The sequence below is a fragment of the Carassius gibelio genome, chromosome A16 (genome assembly GCF_023724105.1).
Source record: "Carassius gibelio isolate Cgi1373 ecotype wild population from Czech Republic chromosome A16, carGib1.2-hapl.c, whole genome shotgun sequence".
Classification (NCBI taxonomy): domain Eukaryota; kingdom Metazoa; phylum Chordata; class Actinopteri; order Cypriniformes; family Cyprinidae; genus Carassius; species Carassius gibelio.
The window spans coordinates 20,507,699-20,529,751 of NC_068386.1; the positions used below are offsets into that span (position 1 = coordinate 20,507,699).

The 22,053-nt window shown below is 36.8% G+C and overlaps 1 protein-coding gene across 1 annotated transcript; it reads left to right on the forward strand.

Annotated features, from left to right (window-relative positions):
* Positions 1-916: 916 nt before the first annotated feature.
* On the forward strand, positions 917-17,771 carry LOC128030868 (SNF-related serine/threonine-protein kinase-like). The gene is made up of 2 exons (XM_052618934.1): positions 917-1,115; positions 16,514-17,771. Exon 2 carries the CDS (start codon positions 16,643-16,645, stop codon positions 17,255-17,257), a length of 615 nt encoding a protein of 204 aa, XP_052474894.1. The 5' UTR covers positions 917-1,115; positions 16,514-16,642; the 3' UTR covers positions 17,258-17,771.
* The last annotated feature ends 4,282 nt before the right edge of the window (positions 17,772-22,053 follow it).

Here is a 22,053-nt window from a genome sequence, read left to right on the forward strand (position 1 = left end):
CGTGTGTGTGTGTGTGTGTAAAATTTAAAATGGCCCATACAAAATAGGTAAGACGAAGAAGAAGAAAAATAGAAATATGAATCCACAATATGAAATCGTTCAGTGACGAACAAGAATGCGGTTGTTTTAAAATTAGAAATACACTTAAAACCTAGAAAAGATGACAAGTTTGAAACGAACTACTATTTCCGCACCGTTACAGTTACCAATGATTGGGCAAATACTTGTCACGTGATATTAAACGTATCTTTCTTTTTTCTTCTTCTTAATGAAATTAACATTTTACAATAAAGGACTTACTTTTTTTGTCAGTCGAACAAATTTCTTTTCAGGATTTATTTTCTTTTTTTTTTTCTTATCAGAACTGATGATCATCTAATTTTAGTTTTTGAAACATTCAGATCTAATTTCATCCTCATCCTAATTTCGCCACAAAATAAAATCATACAAAACCGAATTCCTGGTCTGAATATGAAAGAGAGAAGCGCAGTAAACTGACAATCGTTTGTGTATAATATTAAAATAATAGGAGGTCAACCATGCATACACTGTATTAAATAATATGTTGATATTTCTAAGAAATCTGTAAACACGGGTTGCGTCTTGAGATTCCTCAGAAATGTTTTTTTGCAGGTTATTTATTTGTCGGTGTATTATTCACACTCAAAATGCTGAAGTTCGTCCCGCGCTGGAAAGTGCTCCATGTTGCTATGGTTACCTCTTCACACACTTTGGGAGACCCCCAGCTGTTTAACTATCACTTGGGGGGGGTGCTCTATTATTCGAAGGAATAATGGAGGAAGGAGGAATTTGAAGGAATTTCAAATCTGTCAACTAAAGAGCTTTAGTTTATGGCCACATATCGCCCCCTGCTGATGTTATATTCTAGTGCAATCCGTCACAAAAGGTTTCCGAGCAGTTTACTGTTTCAGGGCGGAGAGCGCTGAGAGTCGCACTTCCACCAGCAGCGTTTACACAGACTGATCAGTACTAACCTCTCGCTCTCTCGCACACACACACGCGCAGGGCTGGGCTCACACTCAGCCGTCCTCGGAACTACAGCCGCCGGTACATTTAGGAGTATCAAGTGGTTTTAATGTTCGCCGAAGCGAGCGGTAAGTCAAATCTTTGTGTGATAGTGCGTTAGAATGCTAACATGGTTAGCCGGTTAGCATCTGGTTAAGACACAATAAACGTGCGTTAAACAGCATCCAGTTATTTTAAATGTGATTTGACAGCTGTATGCATGCTCTTTTGGGGCACATGATGCTGGGTTGGCCTTGTTCCAGTCGATCTGATCATCATGGTCTGCAGCCAGTTAGCTATTATTTATGTGCTCTTTCTCTGTATGGGATGTATGGAGCTCATGAGGAGCGTATGGGACAGGTCAGGCCTGACATGCATGGGAATATCAGGTCTGCTTTCACATGATGTGTCCACGATCATCACAAGACATGGATGCTTTTCTCTCTTTGTACATGTGTTTTTTTTAGCATTGATGCTTCACAATGCACAATGCTTCACGATGGTGGGCTTGAACTACTCTGGTTATAGAATGATTGGTTACTTGCATCACATTAAGAAGCTGGATGTGGTTTTGCATGCTTGCTTCTGATGAGCTTTGTCAGTCTTGGTAGCTGTGGTTTGATGCTCTCAGTATTAAAGGCTGTGATCACATTACTGATCTGTTGCTGATTGTTTGTGTTTGCAGGTTTCCTTTTGTCAAACAGCATGATGATGAATAAAAGGCTTTAATTAACTGAATTTCAAAAGGCTAGATGGTTTCTTGGGAGCCTTGAAGACATGACTCAGAGGTTTAATTCCTCATCAGTCCTTTTCATGCTCCATTGCAGAAGCAAGTGAGAGTTCAGAAGATCAGAAGATAGTGTTGTAGCCTGATCAATATATCTCATGTCACGCTGGTATTTGTAAGGTGTGGAACATGTTCCTTCAGCTTAGTGTACTGTAATCGTGTTACACACCCTGAAAGGTAAAACCAGGCATGTAACTGCTGGTCAGCTGATCATGTTGATTTGTCAGGGCTGTCTTAATTTGTGATGAGAAAAAATGTGATGTTAAGACATAACCATCCCTTTGATCTATTGATGTAAAACAGAGAACTATTTGAGTGCTTTTACTTTACAAAGCTGACTATCATATATGACACATGTGAGGCCTCTAAATTATCAACATGATCAGAACTTTGCTGAAAAACCTGTTGTACATGCCTTTTTTCCCTCTTGATTGATAAAGTTTTTCGAAAGTAAAAGGCCTTTTAGTATAATTCAAAAAATGTCCATCTTCTGGTTGCATCTTTTTGCTTTTTATTTTTTTTTATGAAGTAAACAAGAACGTTTATATTGTTAGTAATATATTAAGAGGAACATTTACTTGACTGAAACAAGTTAGGTTTGATTGATTATTTAGAAAAATCTTAATTTTAGAAAAGAGTATGAAATGTGATACAACAGATTATTGAGATCTCTCAATGATCATTGTAATTTATTGTGTTTTGCGCTTCACAATTAAAAGTACAGTGCTTTGGACATATGCATTTAAGTATAATCTTTCTAAGATATTATTGGAAGATATAGAATGACATCATATTTAGATGCATTTTTTAAAGTTGTTTGCTGTACTGTTGTAAAGATCTCATTAGCTATGTTTCCATCCAAAGATGCAAATTTAACTTATGCACAGAACTAGGGCTACACGATTAATCGAATGCGATTAATCGCGATTGTCATGCACTTTTTGTCAGTAAAGCCTGTTCTGTGATTAGTAGTAAATCTCCATTACCTGCTTTCAGGTGGAGCAGCATTTACTATACAGAGCCATAGTTTTCTGACAAGCTATGCAAAATCATGTTCATAATCACAGACAATATAATCATAGGATTATAAAATAGATGTCTCAGTGAACTACGGCTCTTTGTAGTAAATGCTGCTCCATCTGAGAGCATGTGAAAATACCACATTTAATAACTATTGTCATATTGTCAGTCAAGTGTTTAAAATAAATCATTCTGTGAGATGATGTGGCTTCTTACACAGAATAATTAAGGCACAATATTTCATTGTATTCTAAGCGGTGATCATGGCGATTAGCATTTCATTATAGATATAATATCTCATAAAATTCTCAAAGAGAACAAAATCGTCACTTCCTGATAAATTAGCACTAACTATCTCTAAGAAAACTCGGAGAAGCCACTGAATATAATAATTTTCATATGTAATAAATGACTTGCACTTCAGAGAGCAGATGTAACACAATAAATTCAGTTATTGCTTTTAGAGGTGGGTGTCTGCTGTTTGCGAATGCAGTCATCTAAGACGGTAAATATACAGTAATACTTTGAAGACAGACTTTCCTCAGGCATTTCAGAACGACCTAAACAACATAAAGATGCTGTGAACGAGATCGGTCTGTTGGTTAATCAAATTATCCCATCTCATAGCTCAAAGTCACTTAACTTTGCTCAATGAATTTATTCATTAATTCATTCATATTCATAATTTATTCGGTATATGTGTTTCCATCATAGTTTATGCACATTTTTTTTCTTATCGGATAACATTTTTTATCCTACTCAGTTGTGCGCACAAGTTTATTTATGCACATTCTTACAATGTATGCGCATCTTGGCGTTTCCATCCGTTATCTTTTTAATGCAATAATCCAAAATGTGCATAAAAACAGGTGGATGGAAACATAGCTAGGCCTGTCACGATAACAACTTTTTGTTGTGCAATATATTGTCCCAGAAATAATTGCGATAAGCAATAATAGTCGTTTTTAAAGGCCATTTTATGCCACTTAATATATAATCATAATAATGCAAGAAGGCCTACACACTTCCAAATGACAACAAACTTTACATTTTAAAGAATATTTAGATCATGGAAATTAAGTATCAAAATGCTAGATACCTTAAAAAAAAACCTGAGTACATAGTAAATAAACATTTTCTAACAAAAAGTGCAAAGTAACAAGCATAAATTGTGTGGCATCGGCTGAGCGCAGAGAAATTGGCATGCAATTTAAAATTGTTTGAATGTGTAAATAAATCCTTTATAAATGAACTTTTCCACAGCATTCTAATTCATTGAGAAGCACCTGTATGATGCATTGCACCCCTAATTGTGGTTGTGTAAAGGTTCAAACAGTCAATCACTAAATACCTTTCTAACCATTATTTAATGTGTCAGGCTTCTTACCTGTGTAATGAGAGTGACTTAAATATTACACAACAGTTCCAGTACATTCCTGGCAGTGAACAGTAATTCGCTGGCAGATTGTTGGCTGATATCCTTTATCAAGAATTTTCCAAAAAGGTGGAGTTGTGTAATCGTGAAAGGGCGGTAAATGTATTCAGATTTTTACACTCAGGGTAGGGGTTGATTCTGCCACTGGGGTCATTTGAATCAATTAGGATTGTGTGTGGTAATTGGTGGCGGGCTAGAGTTAGGCATTGCTCTGAGATAGAATTGATAGACTTAGCTGTAGGCTGCTCAAAAGGCAAGCTGAAATCTGAAATGCTGTTTGTGTTAATCATTTGCTTATGTACAGCAGGGTTTGGACCATCTGGGTCCCCTTGTTTGGAAGACATCCAAAAATGTATAAATGCATACTGATATTATCCTTAGAAAGTATCACCACTCCAATGTGTGCTTTAGTATTAATATTAGAAATAATCATCTGTTTATGAGATGACAACATAATGACTTGTGCAAGGGGCTGAACAATGATAAATCCTTGAACGATTGCTCCTCTTAAACCACTACAAGCTCTGCTTTATGACATTTTCTTTTGGCTGAACAAAAGCTGGTGTAGTGACCTGTAGCGTTCGTTGTTAATGAACCAAGCTATTATTTGTGTACTTTGAAAGCACTATGGAAAATTAATGGACCTTGCAGGCTAATTAATGGTTTTTGCTAAGGCAAGCATACTGCTGCTTCTCATGCTTCAGGTTAGGGATCTGAATGAACCCTTAACTTTAGGTATTAAATGTAAAGTTCACCCAGAAATGAAAATTCTGTCATAACTTACTTACCCTGGTGAGTAAATTATGGAATTTTCAATTTTGGGTGAACCATTCCTTTTAATTTTGTGTAAATTTCCACTGTCAGGCCAGTACGAGCCAGGGCTTAAAACGGGCTGGACGGGGCTAATAGCCTCGGGCCAGTAGCACAAAGGCCAGAATAGCGCAGCGTTTCCACTAGGGATGTCAACGATTAATCGATGATCGATTAATTGTCGATAAGAGATGCAATCGATTAAGGCTATCGATGGTCGGTTAACCGATTCAATGTTGGGCTGCGTGCGGCTCATGCGCACTCAACACGTGCGAGCGGCTGTGAGTGACGGTGACGATATATAAAAGCATCATCATTCATTCACAATGTACAAATTAAGCTTTTAATGTGATTTAAACTTTAAAGTACATTAAAATAGAAACAACATAAAAGTTCTTCAACATTAAATGCAATAGAAATGTAGTTCCTAATCATTTCATCAGATAACTGTTTTATATCGTGCGCTTTGCAGGGCTGCGGGACACAGTGACAGGACAGGTAGTCTATTCATTCCTACAACTTGTTAATTCATTCCTACGAATTATTAATGTGCCAATTGTCCATGTTTCATTAATTTTGTTCCCTAAATAACCCATGATTTAAGTGAAATAAGGGAACAAATTAATAAATCGAACGAATTCTTAATTCATGAAATCTTTAATTTCCCTTCCCATGTTTACCACAGTAAGAGATGCGAAAACAGTTATTAAAAGCGAAAGATAATAAAATAAACCTGGGAAATTAGAGGGTTAGACTATGAAGATTTAGGAAAAGAAACAATGCCTAAATATACTGAATTTGTGGAAATTCGTGACCAACCGGCAAACCAGAACAAAGCCGCGTAAATGAAGACTATGGGGTCCAAAAGCATGGTCGATCAATAAACAAAGCTTTTATACCACACATGTCATAATCAGATCTTAGCATTTCTAAATAAATAATTGCTGGATTCAAAACAGCGATTAATAGGCGCTGTGACCGACACATTCCTGGAGCATTCAGTTTAAATAGACCGTAGTATACCGGTCCACTCTGCTGTTATGCCAAGGACGTTTTTGCTCATATGAAGAGGATCATCTTTTCCGTCTATATGCTAATGCATGTTAAGTACAAGCCTAGTTTACATTATAAATAATAGTTTAACATTCAAATACATTGCGAATATGGAAACATTTCGATTTGTGCCGAATGAGACATGAGCAATAACCTCCAAATAAATCTAGCCAAAGCCGCGCTCGCTCATCCTCGTGTGCACGCATGCACTGTCACGATCTAATGCGCTGTATGCCGGATTTAAAAAAATCTGACATTTTCTAGGACAGAATCCAGCAGGATCAAATTAATGTGAGCAACTGTGTTTTGGTGCAGCATTGCCGATGTAGTTCACTTAATGTGCAGCGCAGTCACACGCGCTCCACATTTCGGATAATTTTATACAATAATGTCAGTTAAAAACATTGCAATTGTGCTTTAAAATACAACAACGAGCACCACAAAACCATTTAAAGAGGCGCGTTCAGCGTTCTCCGTGCGGGATTGGAAACTGTCAACAAAGTAAAATGACCTCAAAAGTTGCGCGCTCTCTTCATTTTATCAAATGATCATAATCGCATCTATTCATTTTATAATCCTGATACTAGCATTTTATTCAGACTAAAACCTCTTTAATTCAAGTGAGAAAGCGTTTTGTGTGTGTGTGTGGCTTTTGCACATCCTGTCATACCGCTGACTGCTTGCCTGCAAAAGACGCATTTTGCAGTATTATGGACGGTTAACGATTAATCGATTAATTGATCGTTAATTTTATACGACGATCGATCATGGAAATAATCGAAATTTGACATCCCTAGTTTCCACAGTCAGGGAATGAAGTACGCTGCGTGTGACTAAAACACACCCTTTACACGCCTCTCAGAACAACGTCATGAAACCCCATCATTTCAGCAACAAAGAGAAGTTATCAGAAAACTAAGAAATAAGACACTGGAAATAGCGCGATCACAATACGAACATGATAAAAGCGGCTGTTTGTTTGCATGCTTTGTTAAATATTTAAATTCAAAAGCATCGGTGTTTTACTATATAATACGTGATACAGTTGATCATAATGAATTAATTTATCAGGACTCAAAATTAATCACACAGAAATAAATGTATTTATATTTTATTAATTTATTTTTAACGCTTCAGTTGAGTCTGTTTCTGTTTATTTGTAGCAGTAGCCTGTATTTCACATTTAGAATGAATGATAATATCTCTATTTTTATAAAAGAACATAAAACATTATTATATTTCTATGATAGGGAACGTAGAGCTAAACTCTCGAGACAAGACTTATGACAGATAAAAAAAGTTACAAAAAAATTACACGATTGTGATAGAGAATAAGAAGCTGACATCTGATTTCTTTAAGCGGTCATATTTACCATGTTTACTGTGGTAATGTTAAAGTTTAGAGGTCACAGTCTTTTGCATAATTTATAAATATTTCTGCCTTGTATGGTGATTATAATTCACATCAGATCAAGTTATTGCAAAGACTCCTGCTGACTGAAAGTAAGTTTTGAGCTCAACTTTCTGAAATGATCAGCAGCACAGACTCTCTATTTTTATAAAAGCTCCTGAATAAAAAAAATTAGGCTATTATATTTTGATGATAAGGCTATGCTACATGGAGCTAAACTCTCAGACAAGACGACTGATAAAATGTTACTAAATAAATACACAATTGTGATAGAGAATAAGAAGCTGACGTCTGATTTATCCAAGTGGTTGTATTTAACATGTTTACTATGGTAACGTTAATGTTTAGCGTGCATAGTCGCTTATTTATTTTTTTTACATCGCTTATTTCTGCCTTGTTTATTGATTATAATCCACATAGGATCGATTTAATTCAAACACTCGCTGCTGACTAAGAGTGAGTATTGAGCTCAACTTATTTTAAAAAGTCTTCAATACTGGTGTTGTAGCTGTTATTTTTCTGAAATTATCCGCAGCGCAGACTCTCTCCAAACACGGAGAAACCCCGCCTTTGTTCAGAATCCCTCCTCTAGCCCCAGCTGGCCCGCTTTGGCCCAAGGTTTTCGTCGGGCCAAAAAAGGAAGCCCCGACGAGGCACGATCAAGCCACGGAAGTGACAGTGGAAACGCGACTGGCCATGGCACACACTAGCATGCCCGGTTTAAGCCTGACAGTGGAAACGCAGTAATGATTCCTGATGAAAACAGCTGAAAAAATTTGGTGTGAACTAATATATATATATATATATATATATATATATATATATATATATATATATATATATATATATATATATATATATATATATATATTAGAGCTGAAACAACGAATCGATTTAATCGATTAAAATCGATTATTAAAATAGTTGTCAACTAATTTAGTAATCGATTCGTCGCTAAATAAATTTTATTTGCCATAAGCGGCTCATTTCGTGCATATTTCAAATCTGCGTTGACCAAAGTGTGGCAGTAATGAGCCACCGGAGGTTTTACTCAGCCAGTACAGCAGGTGAAGTAGCGAATAGCCAATAGCTGGCCTCGTTTTATGTCACGTGCTTCCCGAACAGCGTCTCTGCAGCATTCAGCGGGAAGTGGGAGTACTTTACTTTGAGCCTTCAAAATGAAGAGTAACCTGTAAACTCTGCACTACTGAACTGTTTAAGGGGTCGTTCACATATCGTGTCTTTTGCGTGCTCAAGTTCGTTATTTCCTATGTAGGCGCGCAGTATGCACTCTCATAATGGAAGCGACGCGGTCGCGACACGCATGCGGTGCGATGCGCCCGTTTTTCGAGGCGCGTCCACACCGCATCCATTTATCCTTTGCTGAAATTTCCGGGTCTTCATGGAGAAGGCACGTCATGGAGAGAGCACGTCATGGTTGCTTAGCAAAGGCAGACGCCTCAGGGGCGCTTCTGCCCGAGCGCTTTGGAAAGAAGGAGAAAGCGGCGCGACTAGCGTTTTCCACGCGTTTTTAGGTGCGATATGTGAACGGCCCCTAAGAATTTTATTTGTGCAGATTCTCCAGTACAAGGTTGTTTGCAAATGTTTAGTCGTAAAAGCTGATAACATTGCTTTTTAACAGTTAACATTTAAAGCTTTACAAACATGTTATGTGATCAGTTTGTCGTTTACCAGTTCATAATTCAGACTTGCAGCCTAATTATGACTGAATGAGAGAGGTAAATGTTTGAGTATATTTAAAATGCACTTCTTTTCTAAGTATTCACTGCTCTTTTTCACACAGCAGGTTTTTTGTGTGTGTCCCAATTTTTTTTTTCTGGACAACCTTCTGATGGATTTTACTTTAAATTGTGAGTTCCATTCAGGTTTCATGCCATTGGCACTTTTTTTCGAAGGATTGTTTACAATTTCACAGCATAAGCTATAAAGCTTTTTCCCAGTAAATAATAAAATACAATGCACTGCAATTTTATTCTGTTTTATCCTTATACTTCGTGAAAATATGTTCTCAAAGATTCCTTAAGCTTTGTTTGGGATGTTAAACTACTTTAGGAGCTCTAAGGACTGCCATGGTGAAAACAATATTTGAAATCTCCTTGTGAATTTTGCTAGAGTATGGGTCATCGTAAAAATAATCGACAGATTAATCGATTATCAAAATAATCGTTAGTTGCAGCCCTAATATATATATATAAATTAATTATTGTTTTCAATTATTTTGCTGATTTCTTTTGTTTAGGTGTATAGTTGATTTGCTGATGAACTGGTTTTATATATATTTAAGACCCCCCTTAAATACCCTTATTACCGGTGTTTTCACATGTCGATTAATTGGTGGTAAAAATTTCATCAACGTCACAACCCTTAGTCAAAGCGATTATAAATCTGACACTTGGGGGAAAAAAAGTCATATATAGGATGCAGAATTTCATATAATTCAGAATGGACCAGCAACAAACTATAAAATCAAACTTGCTAAAAAGCACTCATCAAACTCAGCAGCTTTCATCAATTTTGAATGTAAGAACCTCTCAAATTTCCTTCATAAAATTTTAAATCCAGTGCTGTATTATAATAATTTTGCGTTTAGGTAATCTCATTCATTTTATACTTCATCTTTTTCTGATATGTTACATGATTTTTGGAGATATGGAGAATAAATAAGATGGTATGAACATGTAAAAATCATGTAGCTTTCATGGCAGACATCTCCAGCACTGGCCTGAAGTTAATGCCACTAAAATTGAATCAGCCCTTTTAGGAGGCAGCCTCTCCTCTGGAGCACCAGCTTACTTGGCAGACTTGTGGCTTTTATTTATTCACTAACGAGAGGAAATCAATGCATATCTATGATGGTCCATGTTGAAGGCTTGTGGCAGTGGAAGCACTCTGTGGCTGCTTGGCATGATGGGAGAACTCTGATATACAGTGCAATCTACTATTTGGTAATACACACATTTGATTTGATATATATATATATATATATATATATATATATATATATTATTGTATTTGTATATTCTCTCTGAGAATAGTGAATCATCTTTTTGCAGCTTCCTTTAAAGGCCTAAAAATTAAATTTTAAAGTTTTCTTTTTATTGGTCAGTTGCTTTAAATAACATTAATAAATAGATAAATTCTATGTTTACCACAATACAGGTGCATCTCAATAAATTAGAATGTCACGGAAAAAGTTCATTTACTTCAGTAATTCAACTCAAATTGTGAAACGTGTGTATTAAATTCAATGCACACAGACTGAAGTTGTTTATAATTGTGGTGATTTTGGCTCACATTTAACAAAAACCCATTAATTCACTATCTTAACAAATTAAAATTGAGGCAGTAATTAAAGCAAAAGGAGCCCTTACCAAGTATTGAGTACATATACAGTAAATTAACATACTTTCCAGAAGGCAAACAATTCACTAAAAATGTTTTTTTTTTTAATAATTTTTTTTATTGGTATTAAGTATTTTAATTTGTTGAGATTGATGGGTTTTTGTTAAATTTGAGCCAAAATCATCACTATTAAAAGAACCGAAGACTTAAACTACTTCAGTTTGTGTGCAATAAAACTAAAATTTATTGAGATTAGGGATGCATTGATACCACTTTTTCCAGTACTCGCCCGATACCGATACTCTTATTTTTTGGTATTTGCCGATACAGAGTAATATCTATACAGATATTTTTATTGCATTTGTATTTTTTTTTTTTATATTGGGTACAGAATCCAAAATAATATGTATAATATTAGCTGGTTGACTTAATATATTAAATAGATACAGTCAAATCAAAATTTATTCAGACACATTTAACATTTCACATTATCACAGTTTATTCTCTATAGTTTAGAAGATGGTAATAAAATATGACAGGAACTCATAGTTAAACTGTGTCAGAACATATTCATCTTGGCAATTAGGCCTGTCGCAATAAAAAAAATAGCTGGACGATAAATGGTCCAATAAATTATCACATTAAACAATAATATTGTCGTTCTAAAACCAGTTTCAACTAATATAATGATAAATGACATAATAACGCAGTAACACCTTTTCAAAGATCAATAAACGTTTATTTTATTTTATGGCAGATTCCGAGCAAGAAATACCAACATGTTGACTTTGTGTGGCTTAAAGGGGGGGTGAAATGCTCGTTTTCACTCAATATCCTGTTAATCTTCAGTAGAGTAGTACTGCATCCTTCATAACTCCAAAAAGTCTTTAGTTTTATTATATTCATAAGAGAAAGATAGTCTGTACCGATTTTTCCCGGAAAAACATGACCGGCCGGAGGCGTGACGTGTGGGCGGAGCTAAAGAATCACAAGCACCAGTAGGCTTTTGCTTTGAGAGCATGTGGAAGCTGTGACATTATCATGAGGAAAAAACCGTCATCCAAAACAAACCATGGCTTACAGTCAGATTAAGCCGTTTATTTATGATCCCGAATCAGATCCCGAGGCTGAAACTGAACGAGAGCAGCAGCAACAACGACTCGCTCCGAGCGGGGCTCGAACCCGGGTCTCCGGCATGAGAGGGGACGCACTAACAAGGAGGCAGAGATATTTTAACCAGTTTTACTCACCGCCTGTGGTTCCAACACACGATCGTGACCCTTTTTCGTTGGGATTGCATCATCCTTAAGAAATAAACGATACGCAAATCCGTCGTCAAACTGGGCCTTGTTTGTAAAACAAGCATCTTCGAAATGCAGGGAACAAACAAAAACACTTACACAACTTTGTTGATGCTCTGTAAAAATGAACTCCATCCACTTGTCCCTTAATGCTGTTTTTTTTTTGGTAATCTGTGCAGGGTTGTCTTGCCCTGGCAACCAAAAACACACTTCTTTTGTGAATTTTCGCGACGCTCTCTCTCTGATCAGAGAATCGCTCTGATCAGTGAAATGTCTGTGCTCAGCCTCGCTATACGGGAGCGCGCGCTCTTCTGGCAGACGTGCCCTCAGGACCCATATAAGGAAATACCGCTCCATCTAACGTCACACAGGCCATACTCGAAAAAAACTTTCCGAAACTTGTGACAAACCGGAAGGAGTATTTTGGGAACAAAAATACTCCTTCAAACATACAACTTAATTTTTGAAACTTTGTCCATGTTTAGCATGGGAATCCAACTCTTTAACAGTGTAAAAAACTCAGTATGCATGAAATAGCATTTCACCCCCCCTTTAAAATTAATTAATTTGTATGTTTGTATGTTATATTATGTTTATATGCCAGTTAGGGATGCTCATATTGACCGTTTAACTATTAACTGAAAGTAAACATTTTGACCGATGAAGGGGCCGTTTACATATCGCGTCTTTTGGGCGCTCAAGTTCGTTATTTAAAATGAGGTATGCATGCTCATAATGGAAGAGACGCGCTCATTTTTCCCAGGCCCGTCCGCAATGCATCTAGTTAAAACATCTCAGCTTTTCACACACACACCGCACGCGGTATTAAAATAAAGCAGTAATATAAGTGCAAGTACAATGCAATATCACTTGAGATGCAAACATCCACAAGCAAATGAAAGGCACTTCCCAAAGCTGGCCACTCTAGTGAGGTGTTATCTCTTTATTCCTGGGACATCTGTACCATCGGAGAAGGTGTTTTCTGTTGCGAGCTGTCCACAGGCTGCGCTCCAGACTAACCCCACATCATGACATGCTACATAGTTTTAAATACAAATTACAAAAATAAATTATTGCGGCCCAAAAATATGATCAAGCTCTTTTTTTTTTATTGTGCGATTAATTGATTTATTGACTATCGTGACAGTCCTATTGGTAATGTTAAGTTACTTTGATAGAAAGGTATGTTATAGATTACAATCAACCAAAAATTATTCAGACAGCTGTTAGTATGACAGTATTTCAATTCTTAGTTGGGCAACCCTTAGCCTTGATGACTGCCTGTAGTGTTCTGGGCATGCTGTCATCTAGGTTCATGCGAACCTGAACTTCAATTTTTTCCCCAGACTTGGTCTGTATCATATTTGGTCCCAAATGTGTATCAGTTTTACTGGTAGTCCACTGTTTGAAGAATTTTGGGGTATAATTTGTCATAGATTACTTTATTTTGCTATCCGCACTTACATAAATGAACTCCATGTTTCCCACAGCCTTACAATCTATCCCTGGCGGCACTCCCCCACCCCAATATATACATATATATGTAAATTAATTTTTTTGCCAGCAGGAGGCGCTTTAAGAGCTGGGGAGAGGTTTCTCCGGTAACGCTGCCTTATGAAGCGTTACATGCAAGAAGAAATGAAAATGAAATCAATAATTTACAGTCAGTTTCCTTCTGAAATAGTGATATAAAAACACCTGCACTGGTTTTTGATTTTGAAACGTGCAGTGCTCATGTTTATTCAATGAAGTCAGCACATTTGGAAAATCTATTTGTGGCGGTCAGTTTTTTACTTTTTAAAACTTCATTTGACTGAAAAATAACAAATTAAAAAATATATATTCATAAACAATACACGCATATTATTATAAACTAGGTTGGTACATAATTCAGCAGCAAAAAATCTGGTAAGATGTTAGAAATTGCTCTTTGTATTGTTGTAAAATACATTATTGAAAAAACAATTATATACATTTATATAGAAATCTAAAAGACATTTCTTTAAAAACTCTAGCACAGTAATAAAGGCAGCAACGTATCATAGATGGAGCAGAAAAAGAAATACTATTAATAATCTTTGTTTTAGCAGAAAATATTATAATACTGAAGGCGCCAATATAGACCATCACAGAGCACTTATGCGCATCCCAAAGCAAAATGATGATCTTGAAACAACACGGAGTCACAGTGTGCAGGCTGCACAGCCCTCCGAGCCCACATAGAAAGCTGCTTGGCTCGTGTTCATCTTCAGTTCTCTCTTCACAACATTTCAGTCAGTGTACTGTTTAAGTAAATTAATTATTCCATGATGTTGGTTTATTTCAACTCCGAGGGAGTGTTGTCCACATTAAAAAAAAGTAAATAAATTGTGGATTAATGAACCAGTTTAAATGATTCAGTCCTACTTGGTGAAGGCGTTCAAACGGTTTACTAAGAAGAACCGTTCAAATCAAACGATTCGTTCGTGAACCAGACTTCACTTGTACAAAGGGAAGAGATATTGATACGTAGTGTATTAAATCTGTGCATTAGTTTAATGAGCCTTTTCTTTGAACAGTTTTAAACCTCAGTTACTGTGCGCTCTTGAAGAGAGTTTCATTGTTTTGACTGTAACCGAACGCAGTTTGAATGGAGGATGACAGACAGCTGCAGCGGAGTGAAGAGTTTATGTGAACTTGAATTTAATGACTACTGTATTAATCTGTACCTCATATTGAACCATTGAACAGCTTTAGAACACTTGAAATATTTTCTTGAAACTGTTTTAGTGCTTTATAATGTTTTTGTGCCTTCCATGTGGCTCAACAATAACACAGAATAGTATGTGCACAATATTGGATTTGTATCGGTCTCGTCTGTCCAATACCCGATCCGCAGTAAATGTCTGGATTGGAGCCGATACCGATCCCGAGTATCGGATCGATGCATCCCTATATATTTTACAAGTTTTTGTTACTTTCTTTGTTCATGTTTTTGCTCAATGGTTCATCAAACTGCTCCATTGCAGCGACTTAGTACTTTAATGACGTGCTTTGCAGTAATAATGCAGGGAACCACTCGTTATAAGTTTCCTGTGATTTTTTTTTTTCACAAGTAGAAATATATATTGTACAGTTGCAGAATGAGAGGGACAGTAGTAACGTACTGCCTAGCGCATTACACACAGACTGCTAGATTCATTTTACATGTATGCCTAAGGTTGAAAATAAATTGTTTAGTGAATGTCCCTATAAATTGTCTTTTTTATATGATTTAGTTAGATTTAGTTTATCAAAGATCATGCAACAGAAGTGTGCGAGCATGCTCGCGCTCTCTCTCTCATGCGATCTCTCTCTGTAACGTTAAGTAACTTGTGCATTGTTTTACTTACCTTATTTTCCGGACTATAAGTCACACTTTTTTTCATAGTTTGGCTGGTCTTGTGACTTCTAGTCAGGTGCGACTTATTGATCAAAATCAATTTGACATGAACCAAGAGAAATGGACCAAGAGAAAACATTACCATGTACAGCCATGAGAGGGCACTCTATGCTGCTCAGTGCTCCTGTAAGCCTACCACTGAAAACATAGAGCACCCTCCCGTGGCTGTACACGGTAATGTTTTCTCTTGGTTCTTGAAGTATTTTAGACTGATGTGACTTATACTTAGGTGCAACTCATAGTCCGAAAAATATGGTACTTGTTTTTGACACATCCGACCGAACTACAAACTTTCCAGTGATGAACTGTATATTCACTCGACCAGCTCGCCCATCTCCGCCGCATCGTGCTCAATCCATTTAGCGTGCTTTTATCAGCTCGCACACTTCAGCTATACAGGCGTTAATACTAAATGTTTAACATTTATATTCATTGCATAGATATCCCACGTAGACAATAATCTCTAATAATTCCATTCTGCTGTCTGTTGTTCTGTTGTCTGTTTCTTTGTCTTTATATGGCACCTAACACATGCTGTGTGGTATCTGCATTTGGTATCGGGCATTTTAACGACTACGACTACAGGAGCTTAGTATTGGGCCGATACCAGTATCAGTATCGGCCTGATACCGGTATCGGTGCATCTATATTTACGGGTGGAAAAAGAGTGTTGGAACCTCCAGCAATTTTGTAGCCCATGGGCTAAAATTGGTTAATGTAATGGCACTGGGCAAACCATTGGGTCACACAGAGCTTTAAGGTCTTCTATGTGGTGTCAGCATGCAAGATCACAAACGTTATTATGCGAAAATTGTGCCTGTTATGAATTTACAACTGTTTGCGTTCTTATGAATAATTTTTGTACTTGTGTATCTCTTATTAACAGGAACCTGCCACCATGGGATTGCCATTACCAGCCAATGTGCTGAAGTGAGCTGGATTTTCCCTCCGGTTTAACCCCCACCCCTCCTCCAGGGGCCACTCCCCCCTCCATCCCACCGGAGGACCAGCAATCATGGCGGGAATCAAGCGCGGATATGACGGAAAAATCGCTGGACTATATGACCTGGACAAGACGCTCGGCCGTGGCCATTTCGCTGTGGTCAAACTAGCGCGTCACGTCTTCACTGGTGAAAAAGTGGCAGTCAAGGTGATTGACAAAACTAAGCTCGACACGGTCGCGACTGGTCACCTGTTCCAGGAGGTCCGTTGTATGAAACTGGTCCAGCATCCCAACATTGTTCGGCTCTACGAGGTCATCGACACGCAGACAAAACTCTACCTGATCCTGGAGCTCGGCGATGGTGGTGACATGTTTGATTACATCATGAAGCATGAGGAGGGACTGAAAGAAGAGCTGGCCAAGAAATATTTCGCCCAGATCGTGCACGCCATCTCTTACTGTCACCGGTTGCATGTGGTTCACCGTGACCTGAAGCCAGAGAATGTGGTGTTCTTTGAGAAACAGGGCCTGGTCAAGCTCACCGACTTTGGCTTCAGTAATAAGTTTCAGCCGGGAAAGAAGTTGACCACCAGCTGTGGCTCGCTGGCTTATTCTGCCCCTGAGATCCTGCTGGGAGATGAGTATGATGCACCTGCTGTGGGTAAGTGTGTTTGTAACTCTGGATAGTAACTCGGTTCAGTAATTCTTTCAAAATTAATAAATGCTTATGCACATTTTATTTCCTCATTATTTTAGTTTCTTGAAAAACAGTTTAAGGATTATAGTGATTTTGTCATGTTTTAAGGATGTTGTTTGCCATAATGTGCATAAAGGTTGTTTGAAGAAACCACCATCACAGTTATTATTGTTAAATAAAACCATTAAACATTTTTTTATTTTATTTTGCATAAAATAATCATTAACTGAACTTAAAACTATAATAAATATAACTTAAATTGATTAAAATGAAATTATATTTTGTTTTCTGCTGGAGCCAGTAAAATTGTTGATGACTAAGGCAAGCAGGATAAAATCAGAAATGCACCTCAGACAAAGTTCTGGCAAATTTTGGGTTACAGACTGACATCTAATGAAAAATAGGGGTGAGAATCCATGGGTATCTCACGATTCGATTTGATTACGATTCAGAGGCCCACGATTCGATTTGTTTACGATTAATGATGCATCGATGCATCACAGTGTTGTCTAGAGCCCGACCGATATGGATTTTTGGGGGCCGATGCCGATGCCGATATTAACTCGAAAAGAGCCGATTTATAAGCCGATATTTTGATTTTGAAAATAAACTGGATATTAGACCCATTTCCTATATACTGCACTTACACAACATTCAATAGCAAAATATCTGCCTGTTCTATGTATGTGGGCTGTATAAACCATTTTCCAGAAGAGATTATGTAAAAAAAAAAGCCTTAGATTATAGTCTCAATGACTAAACAATTGCACATCAAAAGTATATATTTTTTAATGGTCAAAAAAACACTTTTACTTTCTTCCAGTTGAAGCTGGTTTTAACAGTCTGTGTGTGTTCTGTAAATAAATTATAATACTAAAGTTAAAGTATTTGCAGAAGAAGTCCCACACTTTGCTGCTACAGCATTCACCTTTTTCAGGTATCTGTAGGGCAGAAAGAGACAGAGAAAGAATAAGCATGTGTATTAATAATATCACCATGTATCATTACTCGTGTCATCATTAGAATTAGAATTATAATAAACAGGGATCTCCTACATAGGCAAAAATGAGAAATATATTTTTTTTATTTGTCAACCAATAGGTATTACCTACTTCTATTTAACAATATTACAACATTTTCCTGTTATGTCTTTAAAGCTGCTTTGAAACAATCTGTAAAAAATAAAAATAAATAAAAAAAAGCGCTTGTTCAGCTCACATTTATTTACATGTCCCCTCTGGTTAATCATTTCTGACCCACCTACTCGAAGTTGAATGGTTAACGTTAGTGTCATGAACACACCGCTGTCAATTTTGAGAAGAACCACCTTCAATCAAGTTAATAGCAAGCATTTAAGGGGCCTGCTAAAAAGGAAGCTATATTAGCGTTAGAATAACATAAGGCTGTAAATATCGAATATTTTAGTAATCGGGTCTATGATAGGCTTTTGTACATTCTGCTGAACAACAGCCTTTAACTGGACTTTTATTTTGACGGGTTGGCGTACATTTACAGTTCTGTGTATGTGATGTGGCGCTGTTTTTACTTAAATCAAACGGTCAAATGCTCATGAAGTGACTGTCAGAGCAGTTCTGGGGATGTTGTTCATGTGTTCACATGATTATTTAGTGAGACAGCGGACGCTGAATTCACCGCGAGCTTAATGCGCGCTTACGTGTGTTTAATGAATGAAGAGGCGCTTCTGCGCCATTCATTAACAGAGACGCGCAGAACATGCAGGATTCATATTTAAAAAGACTATTCCGGCTTAATACTTACAGATATTCGTCCATATCGTGATTTGATGTAAGTGCAATGACCTATTTTTAATGAATTCATTCAATAACATAACAGCTGTTGTTTTTTCGAGGCACGCTGTACATAACTTCTAGTCATTGCCCCCCTGCCACAGTTACCCGGTCATTATGTGGGAAACACTGCAGATATATTTAGAATAAGTTAAACGATAACGTTATAGTTTGACATCTTATTAACGTTCGCACTCTTCCACTGATAAACATGGTATTAGCTTCGTGGCTAATCTAATATAGCAATGCATTAGTGGCTGTAAGTGATGTTACAGAATATTTATAAGTGATAATGATAGGACCGTTAGCTAGAACTACCACATCATTGTATATACAGTATATGAACTAAATCATTTCACATGAAGAACGACAGACTCACCGTCAAAACAGAAAAAAAATCTCCGTGGCTGGCTTGGCTTATCGCTTTCTTCGCTAGTGAATTTCTGGCGCTGTTGTCAACTCTGGAGCTGCAGAGCTCCCTCTGGTGGGTAAACTATGCAACACTCATAACATGAGTAAAGCATGAGACTCCGTTTCTCATGTTCCATCGGCCATTATAAACGCCGATGCCGATTTAAATGCAATAAGCTCATATCGGCCGATAATATCGGCCGGCCGATATATCGGTCGGGCTCTAGTGTTGTCATACAACATGTACGTCTATTAGGCGTGGGAATCTTCAGGCACTTCATGATCCAATCCGATTCTGGGAGTCACGGTCCAATTCCAAAACTATTCTTGATCTACATTTTTGACCCAATTAATGATCATTATCAACTCAATATCACTTTGTTTCACATTCTCAGTTTTCAAGATTACTGCACATTTTCATATAAATTTTATATCAAATTTATTTTGTGCAAAATGTACTTTATTATTATTATACAAGCACAGCAGGCTATTTTTTTTAAACGATTATTTAAAATAAGTGTTCTTTAAGTGTCCGAAAGCTTACAGACAATAGTTGAGGATTTTTTTTTCCGTCAGCATTATTGCCGTTTGATTATTACTGATGAGATCATAGAAAGTGGCCGATTTAACAGGCTGCATTCACGCACAGATCTATTTCGATATCAGATGTTTTGTCCTGCTCTGAAAATATAACTGACTGTGTGTACATCAATTTCATATAAAAGTATTCGAAAATTAAAGTTCATTTAACCGCAGCTGCGATTGAGCTTCAGGACAACAAACACAAAACGCACGTTAAAGTCTGTTAGTGCAAGAGCTTCATGCATCTAATAGTACTGCATTCCAAATGGCATGAATTAAAGCATGTCTAAAATAAAACATGGTGGGTGGAAGCACAGATTGTCAAGCGATTTGCACGTATCTCACAGTGCAAATTCTTTGCATTGAAGCCACCCACGTCTTTAGCGCGCATACATGCCATATGTGGGAAAAATAAACAAGCTCAGAATCGATTCTGAAATGTTTAGAATCGATTCAGAATCGTTGAAGAGAGAATCGCGATGCATCGGAGAATAAATTTTTTCTCCCACCCCTAATGAAAAATCAGTAAGAGCTCTGTACCGTATTTTTCGGACTATAAGTCACACTAGAGCTGCACGATTAATCGTTAAAAGATCGCGATCTCGATTCAGACACCCTCTCGATCTCATTTCTAAAAGACAACGATTCCCCAAGTCTGTTAAACCTTTGACAAAGTCTTACCGGATCATTCAAATCCGTGCGCGCACTGCCGCTGACACAGAGCGAGCTCTTACCATGTTTGGTTAAGAAACATCTTCACAAACAGTCTTTTCAACTACACAGTATTATATCTGTCTTACAGTCATTTATATTATCACAGAAATACTGGGATAAAGTTTATAGTTTAAATATAAACATTGATGTCTATATGGCAGCGATCAAAATATAACAAATCCCCTTTTGAAAGTACTGCGCTTTAAATAACGTTTGTGTCGATTGCATTGTTTCACCAATAGGTGGCGACAAGTGTCTTAATTTATTTGTCAATGAATTAATTTTTCATTCAAGAGAATCGTTCAAAAACGCTGATTCATCCAGAAATGAAACAAGTGTAGTAGGTTTATGAGTGAGTCATTGAATCAGTGATCTAAACAACTTTTTCATCATTCTAATATTAAAAAAACTGGGGTTTTAAATATATTATATATACACTACCAGTCAAAAGTTTTTGAACCATAAGATGTGTAATGTTTTTTTAAAGTCTCTTCTGCTCACCAAACTATATTTATCTGATCCAAAGTACAGCAAAAACAGTAAAGTTTTGAAATATTTTTACCATTTAAAATAACTGCTTTCACTTGAATGTATTTTAAAATGTAATTTATTTCTGTGGTGTGCAGCTGTATTTTCAGCATCATTACTCCAGTCTTCAGTGTCACATGATCTTTAGAAATCATTCTAATATGCTGTTTTGCCATTCAAAAAAAACATTATTATTATTATTATTATTATGTTGAAAACAGATGAGTAGATTTTTTTCAGGTTTCTTTGATAGAAAGTTCAGAAGAACAATAATTGTGTGTAATAGAAATATTTTGTTATAAATGTCTTTGTCACACTTGATCAATTTAAAGAATCCTTGCAAAATAAAAGAATTAATTTATATACTTGTGATAATGATAATGTTAATAGTAATAATAATAATAAAGAATCGTAGGAGAATCGTGATCTCTATATGAGATCAAAAAATCGTCATTCTCAATTTATCCAGAATCGTGCAGCCCTAAGTCACACCTGAGTATAAGTCGCATCAGTCCAAAAATACGTCATGATGAGGAAAGAAACATAAATAAGTCGCACTGGACTATAAGTCGCATTTATTTAGAACCAATAGAAAACATTACTGTCTACATGTTTTCAGTGTAGACTACAGGAGCACTGAGCAGCATAGAGCGCCCTCTCGTGGGCTGTACACGGTAATGTTTTCTCTTGGTTCATGTCTCTTAGTTCATTTCTCTTGGTTCATGTCAAATAAATGTTGATAA

Coding starts and splice junctions, on each gene's coding strand:
- LOC128030868 (XM_052618934.1), top strand. CDS start 16,643: ATGGCGGGAATCAAGCGCGGATATGACGGAAAAATCGCTGGACTATAT.